At 46.5% G+C, this 26,874-nt stretch overlaps 1 protein-coding gene across 3 annotated transcripts in view; it reads right to left on the minus strand.

The window, feature by feature from the left end:
* Positions 1 to 2,007: 2,007 nt before the first annotated feature.
* Positions 2,008 to 26,874, minus strand: part of nup98 (nucleoporin 98 and 96 precursor) — an 86,683-nt gene continuing 61,816 nt past the window's right edge. For all 3 annotated transcript variants that reach the window (XM_059646884.1, XM_059646885.1, XM_059646883.1), the window contains 10 exons: positions 22,181 to 22,410; positions 21,305 to 21,574; positions 19,302 to 19,459; positions 18,594 to 18,734; positions 15,059 to 15,210; positions 14,539 to 14,760; positions 12,924 to 13,165; positions 12,059 to 12,213; positions 8,708 to 8,819; positions 2,008 to 5,047 (listed from right to left, as the gene is read on the minus strand). In XM_059646884.1, the coding sequence (XP_059502867.1) occupies positions 4,833 to 5,047; positions 8,708 to 8,819; positions 12,059 to 12,213; positions 12,924 to 13,165; positions 14,539 to 14,760; positions 15,059 to 15,210; positions 18,594 to 18,734; positions 19,302 to 19,459; positions 21,305 to 21,574; positions 22,181 to 22,410 (1,897 nt within the window). In that variant the 3' untranslated portion in view covers positions 2,008 to 4,832. The remainder of the gene's footprint in view (positions 5,048 to 8,707; positions 8,820 to 12,058; positions 12,214 to 12,923; positions 13,166 to 14,538; positions 14,761 to 15,058; positions 15,211 to 18,593; positions 18,735 to 19,301; positions 19,460 to 21,304; positions 21,575 to 22,180; positions 22,411 to 26,874) is intronic.

Genomic DNA, 26,874 nt, shown 5'->3' on the forward strand with positions numbered 1-26,874 from the left:
CTTTCTGCAGGGTCCATTCCTTCCAGAACACCCTAGTCCACTTCCATCACCCCCAACACAAAACACGCCCAACACCACTACCCCCCTAAGGCGCTGCTGATGGTGCAACACCTGCCCCTTTACCTCCTCAGTGTCCAGGGGCCCAAAGGTATGTTCCAGGTGAAGCAGCGTTCTACCAGCACTTCACACAGTCTAGTCCACTGCATTTGCTCCTCACAACATGATCTCCTCTACACTGGGGAAATGAAGCATAGAATGGGTGATTGCTTCGCAGAACATAAACGTCTACCCACAAAAATTATGCCAGTTGCCTGCCCGTTCAACGCAGCACCCTGTTCCCTGTCCAACATCAGTCTCAGACTTGCTGCAGTGTTCCAGCAAAGCTCAGCACAAGCAGGAACAACGTCGCATTCTGCGCTTGGGCTCCCTGCGGACTCAGTCATTTTAGGGCCTGAACGCTCCTATGTCCTAGCCCTACATAACACACCAGGCCTGTCATTAAAGACTACCTATTGTTAGTCCCCATTAAGAGCCATTCGCCCTGCGAGCCAGATCGTTATCAACTCCTTTGTCCAATTGTTCTCTCTCTTTGGGCTCTACCCCCACCTATCTTTTAATCCTGGCCCCCTTCTCACACCCTATCTTCTGCATAAAAACTAACATTTTCCCAGCTAGTCAGTTGAGGAAAGGTCACGAAACTCGAAATGTTAACTTTGATTTCCTCTTCACGGCTGCTGCTAAGCCTGCTGAGCTTTTCCAGCAACTTGTTTTTGTTCCCACCTGTCAAATGGCAGACTTCAAAACATCACATCACATCACAAGGGGTCCTTGTTAAACAGGGTTGGGGACATTCCTGAGAACTTGCGCAGCCAATTCCAACCCCTGGTGGCGGGGGGGGTGCGTGGAGGGAGGACAAATCTGTTGCACAGTTGTAAAGATAGACAGTGCTGCTCATTCCTGAGGAGGGTCCTCTCAAAAACAGTGACAGCGTAATCACAAATGTAGCAAAAAGCTTGATTTTGGGAATCTGGATTTATCAACTAATACTCACTCTTCCTCAACACCACCAAGCATCCATTAACCAAACATGGATCAATGCGGCGTGTGAAAGGTTATAACTGCAACCCCAGTTTCCCACTCTTTGGGAGTGGGTATAAAGCTAATGACCCATTATGAAAACCAATCTCTTTCTCCTATAGGGTCATCCATTGGTCAATCAGGATATCATACAGCTGGGTTAAATTACAAGAAAGCATGCCCAGATTCAGCTTGAATTCCTTTCATGATGGAGATTAAAAGGGTGATTATATACAGATATTTAAAGGACTTGCTGGAGGAAAAAAAAAGCCTTTCCTTTGGTAGGATCATGGGAGAAGCTGAGTCCAGAAAAGGACAAACACTTTCAAACTGGAGTCAGGCCAGCCAATCTATGAGACAGAGATTTATTGATTAATAAATCCAAGGAAAGAACTGAGGGCAAATGAATAATTTGATGCCAGAAGGATACACACCAATATCATGATAATAGTAAGCCTAGGCATCCAGAAACCCAACCTGCTGTTCTGATGACATGCGTTCAAATCCCACTATGGTAGATGGCAAAATCCTAATCTGACAAAAGAATAAAAAGCCTAATGGTGACAATGTAACAACTGTTGATAAAAACCCATCTGGTTCACTAATGCCCTTCAGGTGAAAGAAATCTATGGGCTTTACTTGATTTGCCCTGAGTGAGACTCCAGGCCCACAGCAATGTTGGTGACTCAACACTGCCCTTTCTGGGTGATAAATGCTGACCCGGCCAGTGATATCCAAACCCCAATAACATTTTGTTTTGGGAGTGTCCCCATCCCCGGGAAGATGAATGCTGGTCTTGCTTGCGATGCTGGTCATATCCCACACAAAGAGAAACAGGGACACAATTCTAACCTCCACTGAAATTTGCACATTTATTAAAAAATACAGCATGTTGCCCCACTCCCACAGAAAAATGGTTAAAAAGGATACTCAGTCTATGAGAATTTACTTTATTTTCAATTTGTTTTAATATTTAAAAAATTTCATTGCAAATTATCACAAGACACTCTCGCACTCCCACTAACAGACAGAAAGGGTGAAGATCCTTACTTAGAATATAGTAACAAAAGGCTAAATCCAGAAAATACTGTACAATGAGAAAGTACCTGGGGACATTGATTTCTTGTACTCTGTCCAGACACAGACAGACAGACAGACTCACTTGGATCAGCAGCATGATGCTGCTCCTGCCTAGAGTACAACTTTCAGAATTAAAATTTGCGGTGCACAGTATCACCAACAGCTATCCCGACAGTTACCCTAGATATTACATGAACATGAGATTACTGGATACCTTTGAGCTGGTGTCTCGCTCTCAACCCCTTTCCCTCTTCCTCAAATAAAGCTGGTCCTGGGTAGTTGGACAGCAAAAGGGGTAGTGGAAAAATCCACTGCATCAGTAAACCCCCAGTGTCACACTGGAGAAGTCTCAACAAGGAGAAACTTCACCAGTTTCAGAGCTTAGAGGGGGAAGAAAGCTTCCAAAGGATTTCAGGACCAAATAACATGGTCATGCCTGGTGATCGTCTTTTCAAATAAAATCAAGTAGAAACTTCCACGATTTCCCCTCGAGTCCATGGCTTCACAAGTTAGCCCAGTGCTGCTGTTAGCGAATCCACACAGTCTCTCAGATTCATTTGTGGAGTCTTCCTGCCTTTTCCCCTACTCTAAAACACTAAAGCACACGTTGCTGGAAATCAGTGTCACTGTTCTGGATAGGGTTGGTTTTGGTGGTGTTTACAATGAGGTTTCAGGGCTTAGGAACAAGAAGAAAAGCAGAGAAATTTCTTCTTGAAAATCTTCAGAAGTTCCTCAGGACTCACCGTCCACAACATTTGAGGGGAATGATTAGCAATACCAGTTGGTTTGATTTATATTTAATACATTAAATGAATAAAATGTTGTAATATTTGGGCAATGTTTTGATAGTCACACTGTTTAATGAGCACTTACACCAGGCTACCTCTCTTCCCACATTGTTTCACTCAGGTCCGCAGGAGCTAAACATCCCCAGTGAAGCAGACAGGGGCAGTGGGGACCAAGCTGAACACACCATCAGGAGCTGGAAGCCCAAGTGGTCATTTCCCCAACTCCACCTCCATGCCCAGGGTTATTAGGGGTCCACTCCATCACAGCCTAGGCTCAACAGGTCACCATTGCAATGCACAGCAGTGGTAAAGGGCATTAGAACATAGCAGGAGAAAGGCAAATCGGTTTGGAAAACAAAAATAAAACTCATTGGTTTCTCCTTGGGGACCTTTAAGTTGCCTACAATTCGATTTGTAAAAGAGATATAAAGTTAGCTATGTTTGAGTAAAGCAGCCATGGTTATATTTAGATAGTTGATAATCCCCACACTGGCAGGTCAATCTAATCCAACGCTGTTCAAGATCAGCTGTAGGTTGGGGAGAGAATTTCTATTTCTTACCCGTTACACTGTGATATTACAGATAGTTATGCAAACATTATTCAAGTTTTATGCACTTAACACTCATCACCCAACAACTGGACCTTTCAAACCCAAAACCTCCCAAAGACTTTCCTCAGGAAATGGTATGTGGTTTAACCCTAACGACAGCTGGGCCAAGCTCTCCAAAGCTGCGTGTGCTTCCCATACGTGGGCCGACCCACATGGGGTGGGGGTGGTGATGGATTCAGTAGGAGTTTACACAAAAAGTGTTCAAAAACTACAGCTCAGACTGGGCTTGGGATAAAGTGAGCTCCAGTCTGCATTCTCCCCAGGCAGGTCACACGCAGGGCACAGAGCAGAAGGAAATAAACACTGAACCCATAGGCATTCTCTTGGATGCTGACCAGATGATTAATTTGTTTGCCTGGAGGGTGGGCAAGGGGAGGGGGATGGAAGAACAGAAAATCATAGGGTCCAGAGACATGCCAGAATATTTAAAGCCCACAGGTGTCATATGCCACTGCACAGACAGATTGCAACAACCAGAGCATCAGAGGAATACCAAAGCACAGTTCTCCCGAAAGCACACCTACATTTACTGCAGCAGATCCAGGCCTTTCTGACTGGTGGGGAAACGAGTCTGTTGAAGACTGTAGTTCAAAACAAGCAAATTCAAGGCGTTTCTCTGATCCTTGTCACTGAACTGAACCTCAAAAGCACAGCAGTTTCCTGATCTGTTGGGAACTAGTTTTTGTTTGAAGAGAATAGTTACTGAACTGCTAGACGGCTAACTTAGACTCATCTAATGTTGAGATGCGTATACCACAGAGGGACCCGCCAACGTATGCCCAATATACTTTCAACTTTTACATTGTGCAGCAGTGCAAAATGCAACTTTTAAAAAAAATGTTTATTGGGTTCAATCCTTCAAAGCGACTGCATATTTAACTAGATGGCTTTAAGCAAACTCAGCGCCCAGTATTGACAAGTGTTTTCTTTTGGGGGGGAAGAAAGGGAGTCACTGCTGATCTTCCATTAACGTTGCAAGTCCAGTTAATTACTTAACACAGAAGTATTAAAATAGAAAGAAAAGCCATAAAATCCCAACAACACGAGTCACAAGGCTCCTTGTTACACTCTCTTAAGTGACACAGGCCGTGTTCAGTAAGCTGCCTTGCCAGGTTCTCACTAAGGTCTTGAAGCAGGCCTCCGTGCATCAGCAGCTAGTGAAGAATCCAAGTGTCACGCTGTGTGTCAGAGGAACTTTAGCTCAAAGAGGCAGGTGCAATCTTCTGGCAGAGATTGTGTCTGAACTGTTCCCTCATCGCGTCCGCAGGGCAACAGGCTAAGGACCGATAACCAGCTCCCGCAGGTAGCTCTGAGTCAGGCTGCGCAGCTCCTCCAGGGCATAGTCTTCAGGCATGGGCAGCTTGCGAATGTAAGGGGCAAGCAGGCGGAGGGGAACATGCTGGAGGCTGGGGACCTTGTCCCCAGGTGACTCTGCGCTGTGCTGCAGCCCGAGCACAGTGCGCAGCATGTTGGCGATCTGTTTAGCCATATCTGATAAGGAGATGGAAGGGAGAGAAAGGTCAGAAACAAGCAGCTTCCCTGTGAACTAGCACTCTATTCAATACATTCAAAATCACCTCTTTCCTCAGCCTGGGCACAGGCAGGCAATTCTCATTTTAATTCAAAAACTGATATTAGGAAAAAGATGGAACAGGTTTGGGTACCTCTCCCAGAGAAAGCCCAAGGAGTGGGGCAGACAGAAAGCCTTAAAACAACATAAAACTTTGATAGAATAGACAACATAAGACATGTTTCCACCAGAGATGCAGTGGCAGTACAGAGCAAAGGATACAGGATATAAGCGAATCAGGAATAAATCCAAATGCGAATTCAGGAGAAACCTCTTCACCTAGAGCAATGTGAATCAGAAACTGGTGGGATGGTGAGCTAGGAGGATGATGCAGAGATGGCGTAGTGTGACTTGGATATGCTTATGAGCAGGAAACTACTTGGCAGGTGAATTATAATGTGGATAAATGTGAAGTTAGTTACTTCAGCAGCAAAAAATTAGGAAGGTTGATTATGTGAACGGTAACAGATTGTGATTAGGGGAGATACAAGGAGACCTGAATCCTCATATGCTAGTCACTAAAAGTAAACATGCAGGTACAGCAGGCAGTGAAGGAGGCAAAAGGTATTTAACCATCATAGTGAGAGGATTCATGTAGAGGGATGTCTTGCTGCATCTGCACGGGGCTTTGGTGAAATCACACTGGAATACTCTATGCAGTTTTGGTGTCCTTATCGGAGGAAGGATGCTATGGTAATGGAGGGAGTGCAATGACAATTTACCAGACAGAGTCTGGGATGGGAGGTCTGACCTACAAAGGTCAATTAGGGCAACACATTAGAGTTCAAAAGATTGAAGGGAGATCTCAGAAATTCCAACAGGACTAGACAGGGTAAATGCAGGACCTCCCCGATATAAGCAGTCTAGAATTAGGGGCTGAAGGATGTACGGGAGGCCATTTAACAGTGAGATGAGAAGAAATGTCTTCACCTAGAGAATGGCCGAGCCTGTGGAATACTCTGCCACAGGAAGCAATTGAGGTCCAAACATTAAATGCTTTCAAGGAGGAACTAGATATGGTTCTGAGGACAAAAGGGATTAAAAGGTTACTGAGTTGGATGATCAGTCGTGATTATATTGAATACTGTAGCAGGCTCAAAGGGCTGAATAACCCACTTTTGCTCCTGTTTTCTAGATTTTTAACTTGCTATCACAGGGTAAGTAAAATGATGCACAGAGTTAGGGTGGGAGAAGCTTGGTTGAGCAGACAACAGGCTGAATGTCCTAATTCTGCTCCTGAATCTTATGGTCTTATGATCCCACAAAAGAGATTAATGTGTAAAATTAAAGTGCATGGCATGGGGAAGAGAGTATGAGGGGAACAAAATGCTGGTTGACAGAAAGGAAACAAAAAGAGGAGGAATAAATGGCTCTGTTTCCTTTCTGTCAACCAGCATTCCGTCCCCCTCATACTCTATTCCCCATGCCACGCACTTCAATAAAGTAGGCGTAAATGGGTCTTTTTCTGAAAGGCTGGTAGTGACTGGTGGGTTATCACAGGGATTATATTAAAAGCCTAGCTACTAATACTGTGTTAATAATTCAGATAAGGAAACAAAGTAATGTCTCAAAATTTCAGATGAGACATAGCTGGGCGGGAGGATGCAGAGATGTTAGTATGATTTGAGCAGGCTGATTGAGTGGGCAAATGCATGGCAGATGCTGCATAATGTAGATGCAACTGTGAGGATATCCACTTTGCTAACAAAACAGGAAGGTATTTTATGATCGGAACGGCTGCAAATCAAAAGAGGGGATGGTCAATGATGCCTGGATGTCCTTGTGCAGGAGTCACTGAATCCAAGCATTTGCAGGAACAGAGCGCAAACCGTATGCTGGCCTTTTAGTGACAGGATTCAAGTACACGGCAGGGATGTCTTCCTGCAGTTATACAAGGAACTGGTGAAGTCAAGCCCAGAATACCTTGTGTGGTTTTGGTCTACATGAGCAAGGATGTTCGTGTTATAGAGCACACGCACGGAAAATTTACTAAATTGATTCCTGGGATGAGGGAAGATTGAATTGGTTAGGATTGTATTCACTACAGTTTAGAAGAATTGGGGGTGGGGGGGGGTGGTATCTCAGAAACCTATTAAAGCCTTACAAGACAAGACAGAGCAGATGCAGGATGTTCCAGATGGTGGGGGAGTCCAGACCCAGGGATCTAGTTTAAAGGTAAAGGGCAGCCCTTTAGGACAGGGAGAGAAGAAATTCCTTCACCCAGAGTAGTGAGCCTGTGGAATTCACTACCAGAGAAAGAGGTTAAAAGCCAAAACATTGATTTCTCAAGGAGGAGAAAGATGTAGATCTTGTGGCTAAAGGAATCAAGGGATTTAGGAACAGGGTAGAATTAGGATTTTAAGTTGGATGATCGGCCGTGACCCCAAATGAATGATGCAGTGCGAGTACTAAGGCAATGGCACACTGTTGGAGATGCTTTCAGATGAGGCACAAGAAGAACTGGAGTTGTTGGCCATGAGCCTCTCGCGTAGACTCCACCAGTCAATGCAAACATGGCACACCTCAGGCATCAAACGCACTTTCCCACCTGCTCCCTTCTGTTCTGAAGCCTAACCTGTGATGGTGCCATCACTAAATCTATTTGACGATTGAGCAGCTATAACGCTGAGGTAAGAAAGGTCAAAGATTCACAACCCTGTGAATGAAGTTATTCTTTTCAGCTCAGTCTGAAATGATCAGCCCCTAATTTCAAGGCTCTGCCTGTGTTCTAGATTACCAGACCAGTGTCTCACCAGTCGAGCCCCTTCAGAATCATTGAGTTCAACACTCAATCTGTGAAATACCAGATTATAGATGCCATTTACTCAGCCTCTCACTGACAGTAGATCATGTCCCTGCACATCAATTTAAAAGATCCTATGGCATTACGCTGGGGAAAAGCAGGGCAACTCCCCCGGCACCCTGAGCCAATGTGAATCCCTAACCACAGATTCAGAGTCATACGGCATGGAAACAGACCCTTCAGTCCAACCAGCACATTCTGACCATAATCCAAAACTAAACTAGCCCCACCAGCCTGCAGTTAGCCCATACCCCTCCAAACATGTACTTATTCAAAATGTCTTTCAAAACACAAACCATACCTACATCCACCACTTCCTCTGAAGTTCATTCCATATATGAACCACTGTTTAAAAAATTGCCCCTCGTGTCTTTTTTTAAAAAATCTCTCTCCTCTCACCTTAAACAAATGTTTCCTAGTCTTGAAACCCCCATCTTAGAGAAAATACACCTGTCATTCACTTTATCTAAACTCATTATTTTGTAAAGCTCTAGAAGGTCATGTCTCAATCCCCTTAGCTCTAGCGAAGAGGCACAGTCTATCTAACCTCAAGTTCAAACCATTTAATCAGTCTTAAAAACATTCCAAGTGCTATCACCATCTGCAGCAGCTTGCTGTGTACAAACTGGCTATGTTTCCTATGTTATAGCAGTGATTACAGTCCAAAAGAAATTAATTGGTTAAAATAAAAGTTTGGGACATCCTTAGATTGCGAAAGGCACCATATTATTGCAGGTCTTTATGATCAACAAGAATGAGAGAGGTAAAGGAGTTATACCAGACTGAGCCAGTCGATCTTTAGCTGAGAAACACTCGATCTGTTCTATCCGGCTGCACAGGGACATCACCTCAGTATGGATTTTCTCCAGCTCGTAAGTTGGATTCTCCACCTACATAAAACACAGGCATTTAAATGTCTGACTCGGCACGTTCTCACCACAGCATCACATCCCCCCCCAGCCATCCCAGGCACCAGCAAAGGACGCAATCGAAGCAGGAAATGAAGTGGAGACTGCTTCAGTGAAAGCCTGATCAGAGTTGGGCAGAATAGTGAGAAAGCAGCACCAAGGAGTTTGAAATCAGACACAATGGCCCACAGTCTAAATGATTCTGGTTCACTGATGGAGAGGTCTGTCCCGCCCTCACTCGCTTCCGTGCCTTCTGACTGAAACTGTGCAAACATCCACTTGGGTACACATCAAGAACATTTCACTCATAAATCACGAGGGTTCTGGACAGAGGGGGCAGGGAGAGAGTGCTCCCATTGGGGAAAGGATTGGCATCAAGCAGGTATGGTCTGGAACGCACTGAGAGTGTGTGGGGGATGCAGGTTCAATTGAGGCATTGAAATAGGAAGTAGAGTATTATCTGAAAAAGGATGAATGAGAGAAGGCAGGAGAGTGACACTAAGTAAACTGCTCATTTGGAGAACCAGCAGATACTTCCTGGGTCAAGAATCCTCCTTGTGTATCATGCTAGAGATCATAAGACTGGTGTTATGGCCAAAGTAAGGACAACATTCTTGAGACAATAAGATCTATGAAAATGATGTTGTACCATACTCAATGCTGAAGTGAACTAGAGCATTTAATAGCTCTTGCTGAACAGCTTATGAAAACGCAGCCCACTCTGGCAATGCACTGTTAGGGTGGGTGATAGTTCTCTCATATATGTTGAATGGTCTGTCTGTTTCAATAATGTGTAACATCGAAAGCAAGCCTCATCCAACCTTTCTGCAATTTAAAGTGCAGATCATGTGTCACTGGACAGTAACCAGGTCACAACAGTCACATAGCATGGCAACAGACCCTTCAGTCCGACTAGTCTCGTTTATCTGCATTTGGCCCACATCCCTCTGAAGCTCTCCTAATCGTGTACTTACCCAGATGATGTTTTGGAACGTTGTAACTATACCTGCATCCACCACTTCCCTGGCAGTTCATTCAATCACTAACCACTCTGTATAAAAACACTGCCTCATGTTCTTTTTAAAACTTTCTCCTCTCACCTTAAAAATATGCCCCATAGTTTTGAACTCCCCCACCTCACTATTCACCTCATCTATACCCCTCATGATTTTATAGACCTTTAAAAGGTCACCTACCCCCCGCCACCTACCCCCCTCCCCCCCAACCTCCAATACTCCAGTGGGAAAAAAGTCCCAGTCTATTTTTATAACTCAAACCCTCCATTCCTGGCAAATCTTTTCTGAACCCTCTCAGACTTAATATTTTTCCACAAAGGTGGCCAGAACTGCACACAGTACTTCAGAAGGTGACAGGAGAAAGACTGATCCCACTGGTGGGATCAATCTGCCACTCTTCAGCCCATTGAGCCAATTCATCGGGATCTCTATAATCTTAGATAAACTTCTTCATTGTCCACTAAACCACCAATTGCAGTGTCATTGCAAAATTACTAAATGCACCTCCTTTTTCTCATCCAACATTTTTATACAAAGTAGTACAGGAACCTTGGTCATTACTTCATAGCTATTAAAGGGATTTTAAAAAAAAAATTAAGATTCCCTACAGTGTGGAAACAGGCCCTTCGGCCCAACAAGTCCACACCGCCCTTCGAACCATACTACCCAGACCCATCCCCCCATAACCCCCACACCCCTGAACACTAGGGGCAATTTAGCATGGCCAATCCACCTAGCCTGCACATCTTTGGACTGTGGGAGGAAACCGGAGCACCCGGAGGAAACCCACGCAGACAGGGGGACAATGTGCAAACTCCATACAGACAGTTGCCAGAGGCTGGAATCGAACCCGGGTCCCTGTCACTGTGAGGCTGCAGTGCTAACCACTGAGCCAACATGCCGCCCCATCTTGCTGTGTACCAACCAACCAACATGTTTCCCAACTTTTGAATCAGTGACTACATTTTGAAATGTTTCAATGACTGAAGCACTTTGGGATGTTGAGGGTATGAAAGATGCTATAGAAATACAAGTGTTCCTTTCTGTTAGCTTGTAACCTCACTTCCTGTGGCTCAGCTTTCTACCCCCAGCAGGACACTGGGACTGCAGTGCTAGAAAACAGCACAGGGGCTGTATCGGTCTGATGGGATGTTAAACGGAGGTCAGGCAGACACAGTAATTGAGAATCTTAAAGAGTATCTGTCAGCCATTCAGTTCACCTGCCCAATCACCACCAGAACAAGGCAGGCATCCCACTGATGGGATCAAGCTGTACACAACTTACTTCAAAGCAGGTTGTCTAATTAGCAGCTAAAGAGGGTTTGCTGAAAGAAAACCTTCTGCCTTGCTGTCCCAATCTACTTATGGATTAGAAACAGAAAGCGAGCCATTTGGCTCCTGGTTCCTGCTCTGCTAGTCAATAAATCATATGATCTGTGTATTCCAAATTACATATCTAGAATCTTATCCCCCTCCTCACCCAATAAGAGCCTATCCACCTCCACCTTGGAAATATTCAATGCAACAGCCTCCATTGCCTTCTGAGGCTGAGTTCTCACAACCCTTAAAAAAAAAACCCATCTGTCGGAAGGGGGCAATCCCAAAGGTTTAAGAATAACAGTACCTCCTGGTTCTGACATGACCCAGAGGAGACATGTGCTTTCCAGGTCAATCTTGTCAACAGAATGCTGTCGGATCCTGAACGATATCAAACTCCTTCATCCTCTGAAACTCTAGCGGAAACAAGCTGAGCCAGTTTAACCTTCCCTCATGAGACTACCTGCTCAGAGTATCAATCTAGTAGACCAACTCCAATGTATTTACTTTCTTAAATAAGATGACTAAAGGTACACATCAAGATGTTGTCACAGGAACAGCTATATAATTGATGTCTACCATCCTTAATGTTCAATTCTTCATCTAATAAAAAAAAGATGGTATCCAGTTAGCGTTCTTAATTACAGGGTGGCCCTGCATGCTGAGTTTTTGCAACTCCTACAATAGAACACCCAAATCCTTCTGCACCTCGGAATTCTGCAGTCATTCCCCCTTTTGAGGGGCACTCTGCTGTTTTATTCTTCCTGCCTTTTACATGCCTACTGGTTAGTACTGCAGTTAGTACTCAGAAGGTACCTAACCAAATCTTCTCAAAACTCACCAGGTACCTATACACCCAGCGCTCTCCATTCTACAGCTATTCCATACCTCGTCAATTCCCCGCACCGTCTCCATGATGCGAATGTAGTCATAGAAGACGGCTCCAGCTGTGTCCCAGTCCTGTATCTGTAAGCTGTACTCTGGCATGGCCAGCTTCCCCAGGAAATATTTCAGGTAGCTGTAATTCTCATTAATAATGGCATCTGGGGAAGAGGGGTTTGAGAGACAGGACAATATGGATTAGTACTAATACAGCAAAACATGGATGTATTGTCATATCTGTAGATATTTAATTCTCCAGACCAGCCGGTTAGATTTCTTTTCGTCTTGCTCCTTCTCAGGATGAGATCAGCAATGCTGCTCACCCCTCGTTCCTTGGCCACGGCTTTAACTGTGCAGTATGGGACTGTAGTCACATACAGGATCCAGATGGCTATTTCTCTTGCTGAAGGTAAAGAAGCAGCCAGTTAGTCCAGTCCCACACAGCACAGCTATAGATCTGAAGCTCCCATCTGAGCCACTCACCAGCCCGACTTGGATATAGACTGCTGTTCCTCGCGTCCCTGTCTCAAACTCCTAAACACCCTCGTAAAGAGCACTGTGGGTGTGGGAGACACAAGGGCTGCAGCAATTTAAGAAGGTAGCATGCTATCACCTTTTCAAGAGCAGCAAGGGCTGGGCAAGAAATGCAGGCACAGCAGTGTGTACTGTCTGCAAGATGCACTTCAGCTGCATGGGCCTGCAACCTTGGGAATCCCTCCCTAAACCTCTTGGCTTCTCCCCCCCCACCATCACTGAAAATCCACCAGTTTGACCAAACTTTGGTCAGTGGTCTCTAAACGTTTGAAAATACCTCCTGTGAAATCCCAATGTTGCTTTCTCAATGCAGGTTCACAGCTTGGTTGCCCGTTACCTGATGCAAGATGCCTGACCACCAGCTGGTGGCACTTGTTCCAGTGGCCTGCCTCGATCAGGTGCAGCGCCTCTCTGTGGATATCACCGTCTCGGTGAGCCCTCAGGCTTTTGGCATTGTGGATCCACTCCGATGGGATACCGAGCTTCTCCTGCAGAAACGACTCTTTCTGCTTCTGCTCTTCTGTCTCATCCAGTGTGCAATGTCGGTTTAGCTGCTCCTGCACTGCATTCCCTCGTCGTCTGCAGGAAGAAAGCAGTTCATTCAAACTATTTCAGTGACACAGGGCAAAAGCTGCAAAACTCCCCAACACCCTTACGGATACACATTAACTTGTAGGGTGTGAGCTGCAATATCGAAACACTGACATTAATAACATTCCTGTCCCAACACACTGTACCAGTCTGTGGTACAAAGTCTGTTATCGGCAAGTTTCTGTGGTGTCTGAGTTTTTGAACTGGGTTTGTTACTCCAGTTCAGAACGGACAGCTGGACACAAGGTGAAAATGAAAGGATAGTCAACATCACAAGATTGTGCTGTGCACTCAGGTTACTACAGGACTACAACTCCAGAACAGCACAATTTTTCAGCACAGAGGAACATTGTGCTTAATTGGGCCTGCTGACTCTTTGCTAGACATTCTTTGCAAATATAAATTCCACTGCTCAGCTCTCCCCAAAGCCCTGTATCAATCCCCGAATTAAGCTCACTGCTCTATTCTCTCCCTAGAACCCTGTATCAAACCTAGGGAAGGCAATGGCCTAGTGGTATTATTGCTGGACTCTTAACTCAGGAGATGACCTGTGGATGCAGGTCAGAATCTTACAAGTGGTCAAATGTGAATTCAATACAAATCTGGAATTAAGAGTCTAATGATGACCATGAATCTACCGCCAATTGTCAGGACAAACCGATCTGGTTCAATGTCCTCTAGGGAAAGAAACTGCCATCCTTACCTGGTCTGGCCCACGTGACTCCAGACTTACAGCGATGTGGTTGACTCTTATGGGCAATAAATACTGGCCGAGCCAGTAATGCCCTTACCTCAAATAAAAACAACTAATCCTGGTGACATGCTCTCCCCCCAGAGCCCCGTATCAATCCCCAAACTATTCATATTGGTCTGTTCTCTTGCATATTGCATTGATTACATTGTAAAGCAAAGACAAAGACTGATCTTCTTCACATCAGATTGTGCTTTTTCAAACAAACACTTTGCGAGGAAACATCTCTCATTCCAGTAGCTGAACACAAATCAACTTTTCCTAGCACCTCACCGAGGTTTGTACAACAATCCCTCAGTGACTCCCTAATGCACATGTTGAGATTTCCTCAAGTAAAGCCTTTCATAAACTTGTACACGTTTGATCTTCCCACCCCAGTCTTCCAGTTCAACTCACCCCTAGCTCTCTAGTCTCCCCTCATAGCTACAGAATTTCCAACCTTAGGGCAGTTATTCTGAGCATCTGCTGTGGATTTAATATCAGAACCAAACCGTAACCAGGTTTCCAAATTTGCACCAATTCTTCAACATTTGGCTAGCCAAGATCCTGTACACAGAAATGACTCCAGGAAATACGGCAGAATCTCAAAAGCCAAAAAGAGTGAACTCACTGAGAATCAGGAATGTGCAGTAGCACAAAGATTGCCCATTCCCAGAGGCCGACAGCCTCGAGCTGAGCAGCAAAGCTGGTGTGCACCATGGCCTGATGTTTCTCTGATAGGTGAGTGTAGTTCATCGCCTGCAGTACCATCCACAGGTGCCAGCTCAGTCTGTAATCCAAGTGGTCAGGTGTCACTGTCCTGGGATTGAGCAGTGGGTGGAGCTCATAGTGTCTGAAAAGGAGGAAACAAACAAACAGCCAACAGGAAATCCAGTCAGTACACAACGGACGGACAGGGCAGATCGGTCAGAATTTGCAGGAGCAACAGCTCAGTTGTGGACAAGAGCAAAATTGAGTCATGCCCCTCTGTATGTGGAGGGAGGAGCCTAACTAATTGTCACCAAATGTCTAATATACGCAATACTAGGTTAGTGACAAATCACAGACCGTGGCCAGAGAAAAATAATACTTCACTTGTTGAAGGAGCTCTTGTTCGGACTGAATACGCTTGACTATGGAGGGATAGTTACCTGTCGCTGTACAGCTTCAGTAAATGGTAACAGATGTCCTGATGGGGGCCAGCTTCCTCTTCATTTTCGGAAGCTTCTATCAGGTCAACATTAGTATCTTCCAGGTAAGGCGGCAGTGGATATCGCGCGTACCTCTGGACATCTTCACTGCCCTGAAAAAGACAGCGCAAATGCTTTAGGTGGCACAAAGTGGCGACTGCACCTCTCCCTTCCCTGCAGGTCTCAGGAAGGGAAGTTGGTCAGTAACCGGACAGATCTTCACCCCTTAGCCAACATCTAGAAAGTTTGAGCCTTGATAAACGACCACAAGCCTGTGGCTCGTGAGGAGGCTTAAATCCTGCTCGAGGCTACAGCGCATCATTCCACAGGCACTCCCACGGCTTGCAAGGGAATACTGCCTTTCAGTGAAGATTTCAAATTAGTGTACTGGATCAACATATCCACAGTCAACATTTTCAAAAAGTAAAAGGACAAGATTAACTACTGTTATCTCACAGCACATCACTGAGATCAGACTGTGTGCTAATTGGCTCACATTCCCAACATTTTAACAGTGATTATAGATCAGGAAGTAATTTGGGCTCAACAGCAATTTTGTTATCTTGAAGATGCAGATGGGAATAAACACATGCCAGCTCTTCTGTAGCTCCCACATGTTGCTGGATGCTGGCAGAGAGCAAAGCACACCAAGAGAAACAAGCCTGACCTCTAGCACAGACAGGTAACAACCCACCCGATGCCAGAAGGACTAAAGAGACAGCAATTGGTCATTTGGCCCATTCTGCCTGCTCCAAGTCAACAAAGACCACTGCTGGTTTAATTCTAACTTTCTACCACACATACTCTCCCACCCAAAAATAACCCATAACTGTCTAAAAATATCAGCCTCAAAAATGCACTATCCCAGACTTCTCTGCATTAACAGAAATAAAAATTCATCTCAAATTTAAATGGGAAGGCTTAACTTTTAAAATTATATTCCTAGTCCCAGACATCCCCTTTCAGAGAGCCATCCTGTCAGTACCATGGCCCTCAAAAGATTTATTTTAATCAGATCATCTCTTGTTCATCAAAATCTGATGGTTATAGGCCCAATCTGTTCAACCCTTTCACATAAGGCAGCAACCTTTCATTGTGGGGGTGGGTCATAGTCATACAACCACAGAGCTGCACAGCACAGAGGGGGTTTTTGGTCCAACTTGCCCTGCCAGATACCCTAAATTAATCTAATCTCGTGTGCCACCATTTGGCCCACATCCCTTTAAACCCCAAGAGAATAGCTTCTAATTCTCAACTATGAAGGACAAAACTAGCATGGTGGTAATGCTGGATGAGTCATCCAGAACGCCAGGCTAGGAACCTCTAGGGTGAAAATCAGTGACCTTGGGGTGTTTGCCCATACACCCCCGAAGGCGCAGGACAGGTAAATAGGATGGCTTAAGGCAGCATATGAATCACTTACCTCTATTAATTGTAGTGTAAATTCTAAGAGCAGGAAAGCTATACTGTAACTGTACAGGACTTCGGTTCAGCCACAGTTGGAGTCCTGCGTGCAATTCCAATCACTGTACTATAGGAAGGACGTGTTTACATTGGATGGGGTACAGAGAAAATTCACTAGGATGCTGCCTGGAAGGAGGATTTCAGTGATGAAGAGAGGCTGGATAAGCTTGGGGTGTTTTCTTTAGAGCAATGTAAGTTGAGGGGCAGGGGGACCTGCTACAGCTGTATACAATTATGAGGGGCATGGACAGGGTTGATAGAATGCAAGTGCTCCTCTTAGTCGAAGGGTCAATAATGAGGAGGCACAGTTTTAAAAAGGTGAAAGGCAGGAGGTTTAGAAGGGATTTGTGGAAAATAATTTCCACCCAGAGGCTTGGGGCAGTCTGGAAAACACTGCCTGGGAAGCAGCACTGGCAGGAGAGGTCAACCTTTTAAGTACTTGGAATGTTATGGTATTCAAGGCTGTGGAATGGAAAGATTGGTTGGTGCAGACTGGATAGGCTGAAGACCTCTGAGCTGTATGACTGGGACATGGGTTTGAATCCTACCTTGGCAAATAGCAAAATCTGAATTTAATAAACTGTGCAATTAAAATCTGACCAAATGATGACTATGTAGCCACTGTCAATTGTCAGAAGGGTTCTTATGACTCACTCATGCCTGCGCCACCATTCACTGGTCTAGCTGAAAAAGGTACTCAGATACACAGTTGACACTAAAACTGCCCTCAGCATAGTAAGTAGTGGCGCAATCAGTGACAGCCAAATCCCACGATCAAATTAAAAAATAACCATGTACAGTCTTAAATTTTGTGCAGCTAAAGCTACACTTCCATCCTTTAAATTTTCCATTCCCCCTGCAGTAAGTACTAAAACTACATTTGCCTTCCTAATTACTGCTGCCCCTACAAACCAACCTTGTGAAACATTGACTGGGACAGCTCCTCAAATGTTGGAGCTGTATTAACATCCTGACCTTGGGATGTGGCAGCTTACTTAATGGCTTTTGGGATCCAGGTAGATCACTCTTACATGTTCCCACTTACCCACCCTGCTTGTCACTCCCTCAAGTAACTTGTAATTTGTCAAATAGGACTTTCATTTGAAATCCATGTTGAATATTACCTCTTTAATGGATTTTTCCAATTATAGATGTTTGGCTAACTGGCTTACACAAATCACAGAATTGTTACATTGCAGGAGATCATTCAGGCCACTGTGTTCATACCAGCTCTATTATTTACTGACAATCTCTGGCCTTTTGCCCATATCCAGCCACATCATTTCCATCAAAATAATCATCCAATGCCCCTAAGGATCAGTCTCCTGGCAGTGTATTCCAGGCCTGAATTACTCACTGCGTGAAACAGTTTTTTTCTCCTATCACCCTGGTTTCATTTGCATTGCACTTTAAATCTTCATTCCCTTGTTTCTGTTCTTTTACAGATGGGAACATCATCTCTCTAGTTACTGTCTGGCCCACATGATTTTGAAAACCTCTCAATCTCCTCTCCGAGGACGACGGTCCCGACTTCAATTTATCCTAACTTAAATTCTCATTCCTGGAACGTTTCTTTAAATGCTTTGAATAAGTGCAATATGCTGGAAGTATATTTAAAAATTGGTTAGACTACTATTAGAACGCTGTGTGCTCTCTGGAAGGCACATTATAGGAGGGATGTGATAACACAGGAGAGGGTGCAGAGGGAGATTTACCAGGATGTTGCCTGGGCTGTGGAGAGTTTCAGTTATGAATACAAATTGAATAGACTGAGGTTGTTTTCTTTTAGAGCAGTGAAGACGGACAGGGAACATGACAGATGTAAAATCATTAGTGGGGGGCATATATAGGGTAGGCCGGAAGGAACTTTTCCCCTTGATGGCCCAGTCATTAACGTGTAGTAAGGGGTGACAGTGTGTGTGCGCGTGCGGAAAATTAAGCATTGGTACTGGAACCCAATTAAATCCTGCACTTACATGAATACAGAAACCCGAATGTTCTTTCTCACCCATTACAGCGATAACAATGATACCTGAAAGGCCTCACTGTACATATGGAGAGCATCAGCAATGGAGGATCTGGGGGGCAGCATGTACCAGAGGTGGACAGCCAGGCAGCGTTTCCAATCCAACTGCGAGCAGATGTTAACGTAGCCCTCTGAAGATATCCACACCTAAAGAGAAAACAGTGACAGTTTTGATGCTGGTCACAAACACTGGTGAAGCACCCCCACATGGCCTCTATCTGTACTCAGGCTGCAGGAAGGCTATTCTGGAATGAAGCATCACAGCTCTATTTTAACTTGCCCACAGCCAAGGGCTCCCTCTGCATGTGGAAAACCTCAATCCTACTTCAGCATTCCATCTCTCCCACCAAGCCGCTGCATATCCCCCTGAGCCACCCCATCCTTTAATCCCTATTTCATCCCGATATCCCCACTCACCCAGGATCCCATCTGTATTTTTCCTATTCCATTCTGAAATTGCTTCTGGCCGCTGTATGACTATCCCACTCCAACCCTCAAACCTCTCTCACCACATTCCAGCTGATTCTACAATCCCATTCCCCTTTGTGTGAGAAAGCCCAAATTGCCCAGCACTTCCTGTTTTATCTTGCATTTCCCATTCTTGACCCACCCCACAAGAACTGATCTGCAAAGAATTGTCTGCCAGTTCTCTGCAGAATCTGAGAACCAAAAGCTCCCACAGAGCCTAGTATTCTTGACTGAGTGAACACTTACTGCTTTCCCAGCCAGAAGTGCGAATATCTTCAGCCTCTCCTCCTGGATGAAGGGGTCAGCCTTCATCTGGCTCCAGTCAGCAAGTTGCAGGTTTAGCAGCTCTCTGACCTGCTGACCTCCAGCAGCCTGAGCGAGCAGCAGGGCCAGCCTGTGATCCCCTGCCAAACACAAACTTCAGGTCAGCTCCCAGAGCACATCACTTATTGTTCATCCCTATGTGCCCTGCAGGTGGTGGTGGGGAGTTGATTTCTTCAACTGCTGCAGTCAATATGCTGTAGATAGACCACAATGCCCTGAGGGAGGGAATTCCAGGACTTTGATTCAATGATACTGAAGAAATGATGACATATTTCTAAGTCAGGATGGTGAGTACCTTGGAGAGGAAATTACAGGAGGGTGGCGTTCCCATGTATCTGCTGCCCTTGTCCTTCCAGATGGCAGTGGTTGCTGGTTTGAAAGGGTGCTATCGTTGGATCTTTGGTGAATTTCTGCAGTGCATCTTGTAAGTGGTACACACTGCTGCTACTGAGTGTCAGCGGAGGAAGATGTGGATATTTATGGATGTGGTACCAATCAAGCAGGGTGCTTTGTCCTGGATGGTGTAAAGTTTCTTGAGTGTTGTTGCGAAGGCACTCATCCAGGCAAGTGGGGATTAATTCCATCACACTCCTGACTTGTGCCATGTAGATGGAGGGGCAGGCTTTGGGGAGTCAGGAGGCGAGTGGATAGTCACAGACTTTTCCCCAGGGCAGGAACGACTGTTACGAGGGGTCATAATTTTAAAGGTGATTGGAGGAAGGTAGAGGGGAGATGTCAGAGGTAGCTTCTTCAGAGTGGTGGGTGTGTGGAATGCACAGCTGGCAGTGGTAGCAGAGTCAGATACTTTAGAGACTTTTAAACGCCTGTTGGATAGACACATGGAGGATAGTAAAACGTACAGTATGCAGCGGGGATTGATCTTAGTAGGATAATGTGTCAACACAACATTGTGGGCCGAAGGGCCTGTACCATGCTGTACTGCTCTATGTTCTATGTTATAGAAAGTTAAGGGATTTGAGCTAAAGGCAGATGAGGAGTTAGGCCATGGATAAGCCATCACCCTATTGAATGGTAGAACAAGCTCAACAGTCTGAATGGCCTACTCCTGCAATCCCATTATTATTTTCTACATACATTTATCATCTCCCTTCTAAAGATTCCAGTACCTTCCATATGACTGATATTAGACTATCACTTCAGTAAACGTAACCAAAACACGGGGAGGGAGGGAAGGAAGGGAGGGAGGGAAGGGAGGGAGGGAAGGGAGGGAGGGAAGGGAGGGAGGGAAGGGAGGGAGGGAAGGGAGGGAGGGAAGGGAAGGGAGGGAAGGGAGGGAAGGGAGGGAAGGGAGGGAGGGAGGGAGGGAAGGGAGGGAGGGAAGGGAGGGAGGGAAGGGAGGGAGGGAAGGGAGGGAGGGAAGGGAGGGAGGGAAGGGAGGGAGGGAAGGGAGGGAGGGAAGGGAGGGAGGGAGGGAAGGGAGGGAGGGAAGGGAGGGAGGGAGGGAAGGGAGGAAAGGAAGGGAGGAAAGGAAGGGAGGAAAGGAAGGGAGGAAAGGGAGGGAGGAAAGGGAGGGAGGAAAGGGAGGGAGGAAAGGGAGGGAGGAAAGGGAGGGAGGAAAGGGAGGGAGGAAAGGGAGGGAGGAAAGGGAGGGAGGAAAGGGAGGGAGGGAGGGGAGGGGAGGGGAGGGGAGGGGAGGGGAGGGGAGGGGAGGGAAGGGAGTATGGAGGAGGAGCTGGTGAGTATACGGAGCCAGACTGCAGACAGCCGTAAAAAGGTGGAACAGGCTCATGGCACTAAACTGTCTCTCCACCTGGTCCAACTTTGAACCCCTCCTCGGAGATGGAAATCAGCTCCGTTCGGGGTTGGTGGTTTTAAAATCCCAGAGCATGTCAACCTCAGCTTATCACACCAAACAAGGCCAGCAACAACTGAAACCACCAGGTCAATACTTGAGGCACTATTACCCGACTGCTGTGCAAGTTTGCATGCCTCGCTGATTCTCTTCCCGGTGAGATAGCTGAAGACAGCATCGACGTGACTCTTGTGACGAGACATAGCCACCTCCTCCTCAATCCTCTCCTCCGCAGTCCGAGACAGCCAATGGGAGAATGCTTTCCTGCGCTCCAGCTGCTGGATGTAGGGGCTTGGCTCTGAAAAGGCAGCTTCCAGCTCCTTTAAGTTACCCCAGATAGCCTCACACAGCGTCCATGCTAACGACCAGCTTCGCACAATACCTGCAACACATTCACACCATGTCTTTTCAATCAATACATTCACATGGATTTGCAGACCATCCACACAGAATTAAACATCACAGTGAGGGAGGTTCTTCTGTCAAAACTTCCTCAGTGAATTCAGAATTAAACGGTAAAGCCCAGCATGGCAATAGTAAGAACTGCCGACGCTGGAGTCAGAGTCACACAGTGTAGAGCTGGAGGAACACAGCAGATCGGGCAGAATCAGAGGAGCAGGGTAGTAGACTTTTTGGGTTGGGGCCCCTCAACAAGGAAACGTCAACGTTCCTGCTCCTCCGATGCTGCCTGACGTGCTGTGTTCCCCCAGCTCCACACTGGGTTAAACTCAGCTTAGTCCCCAGGTACCCCCTTCCCTTCTCTCTCCTGATTTTCAGCTATTTTGGGGACGTTGGTTACATTCTCTAGTGTAGACCTCTAGAATGAATAATTAAAATTAGGATGTGCAGGAGACTGAAAGCAGGAGTGCAAAGACTTCAGAAGTTAGTGGAGGAAGATAAAAACGGAGAGGCCCTGACAAATTTAAAAGTGAAGATGAAAGCTTAAAAATGGAGGGGAGATTCCATGGTGGTTTCACCCTTCAATTACCTTCTGTCTCTTCACTCCTGTCTTCAACTTCTTGGATCCAAGCTGCATACTCGTGCAGTGCATCCACCCCCTGCTCAGGTTCAGCAAACGGACAGTTATCCTCTGTGCCCACGTGGCTGTGGCGCAAAGCGATCTCCAGCTGCTCCGTATACAGAGACAAATCCTGTCTCGCTCCCTCGTCCTTCAACGTCACCTTCTCCACATGCACCTTGAAAGGAAGCTCTGAAACACTACGGAATCAAAGCACAGTGACAATTCAAACCTCGGCCCGTGCATTTCCTCAATATAATGCCATGTTTACTGCAACATTGCCATGTTGGAGAGCACGGGGTTCAAGCCACATACCGATGGCAGCTTCTCCAAGTTGATGCAAGTTACTTTACAAAGTGATTATTGTACCTTATCAACATAAACTACGGGGAGCGAGGAGCGAGGCAAGAGATTGCTGCTGCTTTGGCAGTTATCCTTCTGTCCTCACTGTCCACTGGAGCAGTACCAGATGATTGGAGGGTGGCAAATGTTATTCCCTTGTTCAAGGGAATGAAGATAAACCTAGGAATTACAGATCAGCCAGTCTTTCTTCTGTGGTGAGTAAATTGTTGGGCAGGATTCGGAGAGATAGTGTTATGATTTGGAAAAGCACAGTTTGATTAGAAATAGTCAGCATGCCTCAAGCTTATTGAATTCTTTGGGGATGTGGTAAAAACATTGATGAACGTCAAGCAGTGGATGTGGTGTACATGGATTTTAGCAAGGCATTTCATAAGGTTCCCCATGGTAGGCTCATTCAGAAAGTGAGGCGGCATGGGATTCAGAGAATTGTGACTTGAAGGTTGGAGTTGTAGTAGACAGCGTGAAGGGCTGTTGTAGGTTGCAAAGGGGCAATGACAGGATGCTGAGCTGGGCAAAGAAGTGGCAGATGGAATTCAACCCAGAAAAGTGTGAAGTGATGCATTTTCGAAGGTTGAGTTTTCATGCAGAATCCAGGGTTAATGGCAGGATTCTTGGCAGTGTGGAGGAACAGAGGGGTCTTGGGGTCCACATGCACAGATCCCTCAAAGTTGCTACCCAATTGATAGGGTTGTAACGAAGGCATATGGGTGTGTTGGCTTTCATTGGCAGGGGAATGGAGTGTAAGAGCTGTGAGGTTATGCTGCAGTTCTATAAAACTCTGGTTAGACCATACTTGGAATACCGTGTTCAGTTCTGGTCACCTCATTATAGGAACGATGTGGAAGCTTTAGACAGGGTGCAGAGGAGATTTACCAAGATGCTGCCTGGACTGGAGGGCAGGTCTTATGAGGAAAGGTTGAGGGAGCTAGGGCTTTATTCATTGGACTGAAGGTGGACGAGAGGAGACTTGATAGAGGTGTACAAAATAATGAGGCAGAGACACTCGGGGACATTTCCCCAGGGGGGAATGACTATTACAAGGGGGTATAATTTTAAGGTGATTGGAGGAAGGTATAGGGGAAATGTCAGAGGTAGGTTCTTTACACAGAGTGGTGGGTATGTGGAATGCACTGCTGGCAGTGGTAGTGGAGTCAGATACATCAGGGACATTTAAGTGACTCTCGGATAGGCACATGGATGACAATAAAATGAAGGGTATGCAGGGTAGTTTGATCTTAGGGTCAGATAATAGGTCGGCACAACATTGTGGGTCAAAGGGCCTGCACTGTTCTATGAACAAAGGAGGAGAGAACTGCCAGTTGTGAGAGGTTTGCTTGTGTTGTAAATTCTATGCAATATGTAGTGGATATTAAGTGATCAGGCACTGTCCTCCCATTCAGAAGACAGTGCCAACTCAAAGATATGACTAACTGCCCTACGGCATTTCGGTTTGTGTGCAGCCAACTGCAGGCACGTAGGAGGAAGTGTAAAGAGATCATGAAAAGGCTTCCTCCTCAACTCCCTCATTCTGTTCTTAGAATTTGGATGATGCTGCCACACAGTGATTTGTAATCTCTGAATTTATCAAGTGTCAGTCACATTATGGGACAGGAGTCACTTGCTGGCCAAATCGGGTAGAGTTTCAACTTCTCTTACTGATTTGTTTTTAAACCAACTTTCCAGAATTTTAATCTTCAAACTTTGTTGAAGTCAACTGATGAATGACCAGATTCAATGAAATTTCATAACTTCAGATAATTGGAGTTTAACTGTTTCTTTGCAGTTAGTCTACATTTTTAGAAAAGAAAAGCACTACAGAGAAACAAAAAGATGTTCTTGGTAGGTGGGAGAGGGAGAATGAGTGTTTTATCTCTTACTGAGACCACAAAGAAAAAGGAAGTGAGCGAGTGAGACAGACAGGCAGCTAATGCACGAGAAACAATCGAGGAAGGGAAGAAATGGTCTCTATTAGGCCTTTTGCCAGAGCTTCCTTGCTGTGCTGTGGGAATGTTGGCCTGGATACTGTGCAAACATTTGTGATGAGACCCTGCAGCATCTGATTCAGTTCATGACAAGATGATTAAAGGAGCAATAGCTAACACTGGGCAGGGCCAAACTCTTGCACTAGTGAAGGGACGATGCCTGGTAAGCAACAGACAGGAGCTCTGAGAACCAAGTTCAAACTCTCCTTGGCAGCTATAAAGACAGGCCAAACATTATCTTCTCAACCCATGGCACACATGGAGAGACATTACATGCTTCCCAACTCAAGTCTGTGTTAAAGCAACTAATATCACCATTTAGAGATAATGGGAACTGCAGATGCTGGAGATTCCAAGATAATAAAATGTGAGGCTGGATGAACACAGCAGGCCAAGCAGCATCTCAGGAGCACAAAAGCTGACGTTTCGGGCCTAGACCCTTCATCAGAGAGGGGGATGGGGTGAGGGTTCTGGAATAAATAGGGAGAGAGGGGGAGGCGGACCGAAGATGGAGAGTAAAGAAGATAGGTGGAGAGGACAGTATAGGTGGGGAGGTAGGGAGGGGATAGGTCAGTCCAGGGAAGACGGACAGGTCAAGGAGGTGGGATGAGGTTAGTAGGTAGATGGGGGTGCGGCTTGGGGTGGGAGGAAGGGATGGGTGAGAGGAAGAACAGGTTAGGGAGGCAGAGACAGGTTGGACTGGTTTTGGGATGCAGTGGGTGGAGGGGAAGAGCTGGGCTGGTTGTGTGGTGCAGTGGGGGGAGGGGATGAACTGGGCTGGTTTAGGGATGCAGTAGGGGAAGGGGAGATTTTGAAACTGGTGAAGTCCACATTGATACCATATGGCTGCAGGGTTCCCAGGCGGAATATGAGTTGCTGTTCCTGCAACCTTCGGGTGGCATCATTGTGGCAGTGCAGGAGGCCCATGATGGACATGTCATCAAGAGAATGGGAGGGGGAGTGGAAATGGTTTGCGACTGGGAGGTGCAGTTGTTTGTTGCGAACTGAGCGCAGGTGTTCTGCAAAGCCGTCCCCAAGGCCCTCCGCTTCTTCCTGTCCCGCAGGCCCGACCAGGCCCCCTCCACCGACACTCTCATCCGCCTAGCTGAACTCGTCCTCACACTCAACAACTTCTCTTTTGACTCCTCCCACTTCCTACAGACTAAGGGGGTGGCCATGGGCACCCACATGGGCCCCAGCTATGCCTGCCTCTTTGTAGGTTACGTGGAACAGTCCCTCTTCCGCACCTACACAGGCCCCAAACCCCACCTCTTCCTCCGGTACATTGATGACTGTATCGGCGCCGCCTCTTGCTCCCCAGAGGAGCTCGAACAATTCATCCACTTCACCAACACCTTCCACCCCAACCTTCAGTTCACCTGGGCCATCTCCAGCACATCCCTCACCTTCCTGGACCTCTCAGTCTCCATCTCAGGCAACCAGCTTGTAACTGATGTCCATTTCAAGCCCACCGACTCCCACAGCTACCTAGAATACACCTCCTCCCACCCACCCTCCTGCAAAAATTCCATCCCCTATTCCCAATTCCTCCGCCTCCGCCGCATCTGCTCCCACGATAAGACATTCCACTCCCGCACATCCCAGATGTCCAAGTTCTTTCAGGACCGCAACTTTCCCCCCACGGTGATTGAGAACGCCCTTGACCGCGTCGCCCGCATTTCCCGCGACACATCCCTCACACCCCGCCCCCGCCACAACCGCCCCAAGAGGATCCCCCTCGTTCTCACACACCACCCCACCAACCTCCGGATACAACGCATTATCCTCCGACACTTCCGCCATTTACAATCCGACCCCACCACCCAAGACATTTTTCCATCCCCTCCCCTGTCTGCTTTCCGGAGAGACCACTCTCTCCGTGACTCCCTTGTTCGCTCCACACTGCCCTCCAACCCCACCACACCCGGCACCTTCCCCTGCAACCGCAGGAAATGCTACACTTGTCCCCACACCTCCTCCCTCACCCCCATCCCAGGCCCCAAGATGACATTCCACATTAAGCAGAGGTTCACCTGCACATCTGCCAATGTGGTATACTGCATCCACTGTACCCGGTGCGGCTTCCTCTACATTGGGGAAACCAAGCGGAGGCTTGGGGACCGCTTTGCAGAACACCTGCGCTCGGTTCGCAACAAACTACTGCACCTCCCAGTCGCAAACCATTTCCACTCCCCCTCCCATTCTCTTGATGACATGTCCATCATGGGCCTCCTGCACTGCCACAATGATGCCACCTGAAGGTTGCAGGAACAGCAACTCATATTCCGCCTGGGAACCCTGCAGCCATATGGTATCAAT

Source organism: Stegostoma tigrinum, chromosome 6 (genome assembly GCF_030684315.1).
Source record: "Stegostoma tigrinum isolate sSteTig4 chromosome 6, sSteTig4.hap1, whole genome shotgun sequence".
NCBI classification, from domain to species: domain Eukaryota; kingdom Metazoa; phylum Chordata; class Chondrichthyes; order Orectolobiformes; family Stegostomatidae; genus Stegostoma; species Stegostoma tigrinum.